Source organism: Cannabis sativa, chromosome 6 (genome assembly GCF_029168945.1).
Source record: "Cannabis sativa cultivar Pink pepper isolate KNU-18-1 chromosome 6, ASM2916894v1, whole genome shotgun sequence".
Taxonomy (NCBI): Eukaryota; Viridiplantae; Streptophyta; class Magnoliopsida; order Rosales; family Cannabaceae; genus Cannabis; species Cannabis sativa.
In genome coordinates this window covers 4486189-4495829 of record NC_083606.1, presented here as the reverse complement: position 1 = coordinate 4495829, position 9641 = coordinate 4486189, and the positions used below count along the sequence as shown (strand labels likewise).

Sequence of the window (9641 nt, the reverse complement as noted above, 5' to 3'; positions counted from 1 at the left end):
ACTTCCCATTGTTGTGTCAGATTATGTTTATCTCATTCATCAACTCAGCTCTTTCTAGTAGTGTGTTTCAGCCTTTTAGGAATGGGTGGCAAAACGGGTTTCGACATGACACACGAACACGATAGGGTCAAGGAAATTAGACGCAGCTCAAAAACGGATCAACACGACTTGACATAAAATAAAAACGGGTCAAACACGACACGACCCGCTTAACACGAATGTGACACTTTTTTTTTACGCGGTGATCAAAATCACACATGATTAACAAAGCGGCAATAATAGCAAACTATATATACAGAAATGTATATAAGTTTTCTAATGGAGCTTAAATCTATCATTTTTTTTCTACAATTCCAACTTCAATAATAGCAAAACGGGTCACAGTGGATCGACACGAACACGACACGATTTTTACGGGTCGAGTTAGGATTGAGATAATTATACACGAGTCAAAAAACGGGTCGACACGAAATATAAAAGTAAGTCACATAAAATATGACACGAACACGACACAATAACACGTTTTGCACTACTTCAGTAACACAAACTAAAATAACATATATGATCTTAAAAAAAAATAAATAAATAAGAGGTGTCAGTGTCAGTGGGAATCTATACATATATAAAGCAATCACTTGATGACACTAATATATATCTGCATTATTTTGTCTTTCTATGAATCAGAAACCCAATGACTTGATCCTAAAGAGAATTATAATTTTTCTTTTCTTTTTGCAAGCTTGAAATAATTCAATATGATGAATTTGTTCTGAAGATTTAAACAATTTATTTAGATCCCTTTTAATGAATAGTATTTTTTTCATGGAAATAAACAAGTTTCAGAAAAGACAATTGTCTTTTTAAATCCAGAGAAGAAAAAAAAGGCAGCTTACTTGATGAGAAAGCAATAATTCATATACAGTATAAAAGGGCCATTAGTCACCTTTTTTTCATCTATGCCAATGCTTGAGCCATTAGAGAACGATGAGATAGTTGTTGCTCGTACAGCTCACGGAAGATGCGGTATTTCGCTTCGTGGTACTTCTTCACCTTAGGATCTTTAGATGGATGAATTACCTACAAAATGATTGTTGTCTAAATTAGTGGACACAAAACAGAAGTGTGGTGTCGAAACCATTTAGTTTTCTTTTTATTAAATATCAAAGGTTCTGTGATTTGTTATGATGCATACTTGACCAGCTGCATTTAGAGCCTTCATAGCATCATGCACGCTGGAATATTTTTTTGCAGCAACAGAACCGAGAATGGCAGCACCCAAAAGCACAGACTCGCTTTCTCGTGGCAAAACAATTGGGCAGCCTGTAAAGAACAATTAGTGTAGAGATGTTGGATGGCGGACACAGCAACAATATAGGAATGAGAAAATAACACAGAAATGAGAAAATAAGTAAATAAATTAGCAAGAAGGCTGCAAGAGCTGATTTCTGTTAACATACTTTTAACTTTTGTTCCTTAAATAGTCATTGCATCGTAACCTTATCCGATTCACAAGGAAAACTTACAATGCAAATGAAATTGGGCCTAAAATGGAATGTAAATAAATATAAAAGGACACCACTAATGAAGAAATAATTGATTTATTGAGCATTAAAGTATAACAGGAAAGACAAGAAATTGGAATGAACAAATGGAGGGAGGGAGACAAAATACCAATTATATCTGCATTTTCTTGAATGAATAATGAGTTCTTGGCAAGACCACCACAAGCAAGTATTGTGTCAATCTGAAAGAATAAACAATAAGGAAATTGATCAAAATGATGCAACGCAAACCGTAGCAAAGGATTATAATACATGATTATCTTGTAACTTTAAATAAAGATTGTATCGTTTTATAAAGATTTTTAATAATAGAAGTAGACATATTTTACACGGTAGAGTTAAACCAAAATGAAGGTGTTAAAATGTGTCCAGATTGATATCATTACCTTGTGACCATGGGCATTGCAGTGCTCCACAATGTGACGTGTACCATATGCAATACCCTGAACAGTAGCAAGGTACATAAGAGCCAACTTCTTCTCGCTTGTGTCAAGAGTTAAACCGCTGATCATTCCCTTTGCTTTGGGGTCTGCAATGGGAGACCTGAGGCATCATAAACTAAGCAGCTTAGATTTGAAAAAGATACTTACATGAAGCCCCAAGAAATGAGGTTAATACTATAAAATGATTCACCTGTTTCCGTGGAAATCAGGAAGCACGTGTATATCTTCAGTCAAAGAAGCAATAAATGGTAGCTCCAGTTCAGTCATTGTTGATTCCAATCTCTTATTTAGAAGTTCATAGATAGATATACCTGAAAAATGAGAAACAAATCAACTTACTTGTTAAAGAAATGCACCGTATCTAATTAATGTAACATTTCACTAAAAACTAACTTGAGCAAAAGATCTTACTTTGTGAAGCAGCGCGATTAGCAAGGTGGGAAGAAGCAGCATGGTTTTCGATTATGTGATCCAACAATGCACCAGTAGCACTTTGGCCACCTTCTGTAAGCCAATATTCAGGTACCATAGCTGAACATGTGCAAGAAAAGAACAGAAAAAGTGTTAAGAGCTATTTACTGATGAATTATCCCTCTGGTCAATATGTCCTGTTAAAAATGGAAGAACATCCTTTAATAAGGTAGCATTCACAGGAACCATGAACCTTTGACCAAAAACTGGCTCCAATTATTCTTCCCTATATAATTGTACCAACTTTCTGAATTTCAAGAGTGGTACCTGACCAGAATGGTCCCCAGACCCCTGGAATGAATAGCTTGCTCCGAGACACAGCCATATGGCAAGTAGAGGTTCCACATACTAACACCATACGGCGGCATAGAGCTTCCACATCATCCCCTAAACAAAATGGATTTACTTTAATAATGACCAAAAAAAAAGATTTGCATATTATAAAAATATACATTAACACATATACATATATGGACAAGTCTAGTAACCTTTAACTTCAGAATCTGACATAGGCACACTTTCCATAACTCCTACTCCACCAGCATGCGCATCAATCAATGAAGTCCCAACAGGTATTCCTGCTACTAAACCTAGTTCCTGAAATTCAAATTACTTTTCTTAGGAATTATAACTATATTTGCCATATGCAATAGTTTATCATGTCAAGACACCCTTTTAAAGCCCACCAAGAAAGAACAAAATCCTAATTTTTCAACTAAATAAAGTTTTTGCTTTGTTAATGGACCTCAAGGGAGCGCCAGTGGAAATCAATTGGAAATCTTCAGTACAAAATTTCTTGCCTGCGCTGCAGCTGGAGTAAGACCGGAACCCAATGGATGGCCAGGAAAGGCTACACTACGTCCTGTTGGCAATGGACATTGTCAAGAAACCATCAGGAGCCAAAATTAGCAAACTTTAGCAAAATAAATTTTACTAGGTACCAAGAAAGTTGATGATGTTCAAAACAAAGTTAAAAGAGAAACTAACAAAATAAGGCAAATATTTCCAAATTCACTCAAGTTTTTCAGTTCTAATTTCTAACAATCAAATTATGGACTGAGTTTTATTCAGAAAAAAAAAAGATAATTATGGAATGGGTAGGTACTTAGTATTTCATAATATCTTGAGAAATTATAACATACCAATCTTAGCATGATGTCCATCTACAAGATCACCTAATCCAATCTCTTCCCAAAAGTCATCATCCCATCCACAAGCTTCCATATCTCTTGAGTCCTTCTCATTGTTTTTTTGCATATGCGCATGACCAAGATATGTCCATTTGCACACTGTGGTACAGAGACTCCTGGTATCATCTCCTGTTGCCCTATAAAAGTTGATATTATCAGAAATTTATGCCATTTTTAGTCAAATTTACTTGTACATATTCCTACTTGAAGAAAAGTCGCAAATAATTAAAGAGAACACCAAATGAAATCACCTGTATGACAACCAATCACTCAAGTCCATCCATCTGAACACCATTGACCAAGATTCTTGCAAATTCTCTTTCACCCATAGAAGCTGCAATAGAAGAGTAAATTGGTCTTTTAAAAGAATTAATCGAACAATTGCAAACTCTTAAGAAAATAAGCGAGAAAGGAGCAAAATAATAACAGTCAATAAAAATATATTGAAAAGATAATAAATTGTGAAAGCTAGCATGTTAATTAATTTCATAAGGTAGACTATGATCTTTTTGTACAAACTTCCAAACTATACTAACTAGCCAAAGAGAATTTGGAAACAGATAAGATAAGCCTTCAAAGAAAATGCAGATATTTAATATGCCATTATAATGTTCTGGCACAAACCATGTAACTGGATTAGGTATGGTAGTACCTTTGGTGGCTGCATTTCAGGGGAAAGGCCCCCGCCACAATACTGCAATACAGGTGAATTACGCGAGTTAATTCTCTGAGCTTGTTCTACAGCTCTATGATCCATCCAAACTACAATGTTTCTCCTAGAGTCCCCACTCCAAGATACCGTAACAGGAGAGCCATCGGAATCCACAGCAACTGTAAGGAGATAACATTCTTTAGCTTTGTATATAAATCAACAATTTCCTTCCCCCTTAATCTCGATAGCCTAAACAACCTTACTTGTCAAAGTTTCTTCATAAAAAAGTATGGTGAAAAATTTACATACCAAGGGAACAAGTAGCCGCAAATCCAATACCCTTTACTTCTTCCCCCGCAACATCTGCAATAGAGCATGCTGCTTTAACAGCAGCACAGACTGCATGCCAGATATCTGTAGAAGATTGCTGTTTTATAAAGTGTCAGTAATATTTCAGTTCAGTAAATCACTTTCCCATATAGTTTAAACAAATCAGTTCACCGACAACTTGTAGTTAGAGTAATCAGCCCCATGATTCAATCCCACAGGGCTAAAGGTTCAATATCTAATGTAATTGATAGGAATTTACTGCTGCCCATCGAACTAGAACAGAATGATACCAGAAAATAAACCAAACAGGGAAGAGAAAGTAGCTAGAAACTAATGGGCAGATCTGATACTAGATAACAGGTGAATAAAATGACAAAGAGAACAATAGAACAATAGAATAGAACCTGAGGTATTCGAGAGACCTGAACTCTCCCAATAGCCAAAGCTCAATCCCATACAATTTCCATACCTCACCCATTCATCCCCATTTCCTTATACATATTGCCCAATTCATACAACTACCTTTCATTACAATTACTCCTTTACCCATTTTACATATTATCCTAAGGCCTAACAGTGATCCAACCCAACAATTTGCTAATTTTTAAGTTATGTACGTTCTAAGAAGGAATCAAATCATTCAACCTACACTACATGTTGCAATCTTCCTCATAAGGATCAATATATAAAGAAAACAACAACTAGAAATGAAGTTTCGTTTATTCAATCCATCATTACCTCAATACAATCACCTTCTTTCCATATCTGAATTGGACTGCTAGACGAACCAAGCAGCTTCCCATTTTCATCAAACAAACCTGTACAAACACGTCCATTGTTCAATTCAAATCAAACAACACGAATCAGAATCGCCAAAAAATAAAAAATAAGCACAAATTCAAAGTCGATACCTGCGCGAGCGCTGCCAGTGCCGACATCGACACCAAGAAAAACATTACGGTCGTGGTCGGCAATGGCGGTGGTGGAAGCCATCTCGAGGTAGATAGAGGCGGTGGAGAGAGAATGGTGAGACTTTGACTTTGATTTTGATTTTGATTTTGATTTTGAAGAATTTTGAGGCAATAACGGCACCGTATCGGACCACCCCTTTCTATTACTACCTGACATTTTTATTTTTCTTTTTTCGATTAGATCTCCGATTTTAATTTTATTTTTTATTTTTTATTTTATTTTGTTTGGGTTTATATTTTGATTTGATTTAGTTAATTTATAATTATTGGTTAATCCGGTTTTTTCGAATTTATATATCCTTGTTGTTGTGGTTGTCTCATTAAAATTATCGAAGAAAGTCTAAATTTAATAAAATTAAATTTATGTGATAAATTGCTACAAAAAAAAAAAATGTATGTGATAAATATAAAATATATTTATTTTTGTGGTATCGTGTAGTCCTTCTATGTTGGATTTTCTGGATAAGTTGGAAATAAAAAATTGTTGTAATGAATAGGAATATTTATTTGGGATTTTTACACTACATATGGAAATTTTTAACTTTTTTTAGAAGTAAATTTTTTTTCAAAAATACTGTGTAATTTTTATACTGTATATTATGTTAAGTTTTCACTGTTGTTCCACGGTTGTTTTTAGTTGTTTCACTGTTGTTTTAATTTTCTGTTTGGTTGTTTTACGGTTGTTTTATAAAAAAGAGTATTTTTGTACAAAATTATGTGTAGTAGTAAAATTGTAAATTTTTGTCTAAAATTCAATACTTTTTTGTAAAAACCCCTATTGTTTTATAAAATTGTGTTTATTCATTGCATTAATTATCGTTTAATGTTATTGCATTTGCTAAAAGTGATCTTGAACAATGGCTTTTTGCTCAAAAAAAAACTTCCACTCTCTCGTTTTATTCGATTCAAAGTGGTGAAGGGGTGAGCAATGGTGTGCTCCAGAGGTAAACAATTACAAGATCAATGTGGATGCAGCAACGTTTGCGGATAAGAATATGTTTGATTACGGTTGGGTGCTCCATGATGCAGGAGGGTCGTGTTCTACATGCACGTACCGATTTGTGGAGTGGTTACTGTGAACCTGCCCTTGCTGAAGCGCTTGGAGTGAAAGAAGCTCTCAGTTAGATAAAGGCATCAAAGGTCACAAAAGTCACCATGGAAACAAATAGTCTCATTACTGTGCAAGCTTTTCGAAACTCGGTGACTTCTACCTCTCCCTTTGGCTATTGCATCGACAAATGCAAAAGAGTATTTTCGAATTTAATCAATGTTTATTTACGTTTTGTTAAACGTTCTGTTAATCGTGTGTCTCATGATCTTGCCCGAGCTTCATGATTATATGTTGAACGTAGTTATTCGGTGGATTCCCTTCCAAGTAACATTATTGATGTAATTGTGCAAGAATCGTTATAAATACAGTTAAGCTTTTATTCAAAAAAAAAAAAAAAACATAAGAATTGTTAATATTTTGCTTGCAAAATAGTTAAAAAAAAATAATACTTTTTAGTAGTTAATATTTAAAATTAAAAAAAAAAATAATAATACACTCAATTCTCATAGAGACATGAGAATTAGAGAGAGTGATTAAAACTCCTCAATTACATCCAATTACACAATTAGAGTGTAATCACATAGTTAAACAAATATACAAATTGTGTAATTACCTCTAATTACACTTAAATTCAATTACACCATAACTTTCCAAAAGCCCCCCTAATAGTTTTTCTCTTCACTAAAGTTCGAGCCAACATATAGCATAAATGCTAATTAATCTAAGAGAAGCAAGACCTAAAATTGCAATTCAATATTTTATAAACCACAAGAAGAAAAAAAATATCAATAAACTCTCAAGAACTTGCTAAATGGCAATGCAAAAATTGGCTAACAAATATATTTTCTTTCTCCCCCTTTTGAAGGAATCCATGAGTCAATCAAGATTTGTCTAAATAACTCTTCTTTATAATCTAACAAAACTATTGTTTCCTTCCTCTTCCTTTCTTGGGTGGCTGAGCATCCATGTGTTCTTTTCCGGTAACTTCTGATGTATCCGCTGTTACAATAAGACGCGAAAGGAATGTATATCATCAAAATAGACTTCTAGTCTAAAATTATCACAAGAATATTATTTTACAAAGTGACAGTAAATAACATTAGTATATAAAATCCAAAAGACCATGCTGTTTTATATCCTAATGTTGCTCACGGTGAAAAACAAAATCTAGAGATTCCAAAGTAGATAAGTAATGTTAAGAAGAACTAAAATCAAAACAAAATATGCTTATTATTATACCTTCGGGACCTCGAGCCATCAAAGTGAAAAACAAATTGTTGAGCTTTTCCATTTTCTTAGCGTCCTGTGCTTGGTCTGTCTTAAACTTCAGACACTGAAAAACAGAAGGATGATCGCACAAGTGAAGATAAATTTATATTCCGTATGCCAACAAACTATCCAATTATGTACATTTAATCATCTCTTTTTTCAGATAAGGTCTAATAAAAATATTATAAACAATGTTTATACACAACACAACACAAGGATAAATGCCTTGATAAATTAAACTCCGAGTTCACTTATGCACTAAGGTTAGGCAATGTTCCACTCTATCAAGTGCATGTAACAGAGCAGTATAGAAAAATGTTTGATGGTCTAAACTCCATCATTTGCCACAATTTAATTTGATCCATGATAAAGAAAGAAAGAAGAAAGGACAATAAAAGACCCATTAAATGTTAGTGAGAAACATAGCTGTGGATACACATAAAAGAGAGACAGAAAGTGAAACCATATACAGAAATGCAGAAGATATCAGACTAATATTTGTACAGACCTTTGTCTAAGGGGTATGCATAACTTGATGAGCTTCAAAGAGAAACTTAGGTTAATAGAATACTACACGTTTCATTCAAAATTGATAAAAGGAAAATAAAGATATCAAAGTTAGGACATCTGAAAATACAGCATATTGGAGATAAACAATAACTAACTAAATGGAAAGTGGTGTTCAAGCTTAGAAATACGTCTCTAATACCAGATAAAGAATGCATAAAGTTGAATTAACATTTGCGATATGCTACAAAATTAATGCCCATACTAAAATTTAATAAGCTATTTTCGAAAATTCCAAATGAATTGCACTTAATCCTTTGAGACATATGCTATTCATCAGTTTCCATTAGATATTCACCAGAATTAAATGATGATAAAATTCCCAATAAGACTTGACTTAAGCATTCCCTTCCCTATCCCTTCAGCAAGTACATAATACATACATTGTTCAATCACTCACTAAGCATCTTAACAGTGAAGCCAAACATTTTATGGATATCAAGAAAATTTTCCAAAACAAGAGAAAAAGAAATGTGGGGTTAAAAATTTCTCAGCAAGTAAAAAATAAATTGCAGGATGATACCCAAGCAATCAAGCAAAAAATTCACAAACAACAAAAAGTACAAAAGAAACAGTACAAAGTTTCTAAATCAACAAAATTTATTCACTCAAATTTGAGAAAATACTTAACTTCACTAATTCCAAAAAAAACAATAACGATCAATGAATTAATCCAATATTCCAAAACTAAAACTGAAAAAGAAAGATAATGCAGTACCTCTCGATCATCAGTGACCTTGAGAACCAATTTTCCATCACAATGTCTGTATTTCATAACATACCGTGTCTACACAATCAATTAAGAAAAACAAAAATTAATCAAACGTTAACACGAATCGGACAATCACATTCTCATATATAGAAATATATAAAGAATGAAATTACATCAAACAGAAAACAAACTCACAGATTCAGGATCGGCACGGAACAATTGTAGAGTTCGGTCAGCGAACTCGTCCCAGGAAGTTATATAAACCATTTTACTATTCGAAACAACAATTCAACAATCTGGAGACACAGTTCAGAGAACAAGAAGAAGAATTGAGAGTGAGAATTTGGATTTGGGATTTTGGATTTGGGGTTTTAGGGATTGCTTTGATTTGGTATCGTAAATAAAGTAAAATAAATTTCTTGA

General features: G+C 33.6%; 2 protein-coding genes across 2 annotated transcripts; both read right to left on the bottom strand.

Moving 5' to 3' along the window:
- Positions 1–763: 763 nt before the first annotated feature.
- LOC115694724 (uncharacterized) lies at positions 764–5879 on the bottom strand. Its single transcript, XM_030621813.2, has 15 exons — positions 5560–5879; positions 5387–5466; positions 4628–4745; positions 4319–4497; positions 3918–4000; positions 3619–3803; positions 3277–3338; positions 2965–3073; positions 2744–2863; positions 2417–2536; positions 2196–2316; positions 1949–2105; positions 1672–1744; positions 1193–1320; positions 764–1077 (listed from the first exon to the last, which is right to left on the bottom strand). The coding sequence occupies exons 1-15, from the start codon at positions 5774–5776 to the stop codon at positions 955–957; spliced, it is 1875 nt and encodes a 624-aa protein (XP_030477673.2). The 5' UTR covers positions 5777–5879; the 3' UTR covers positions 764–954.
- Positions 5880–7180: 1301 nt separating this feature from the next.
- Positions 7181–9641, bottom strand: LOC115724604 (signal recognition particle 9 kDa protein). The gene is made up of 4 exons (XM_030653920.2): positions 9414–9641; positions 9225–9293; positions 7910–8003; positions 7181–7669 (listed from the first exon to the last, which is right to left on the bottom strand). The coding sequence occupies exons 1-4, from the start codon at positions 9483–9485 to the stop codon at positions 7593–7595; spliced, it is 312 nt and encodes a 103-aa protein (XP_030509780.1). The 5' UTR covers positions 9486–9641; the 3' UTR covers positions 7181–7592.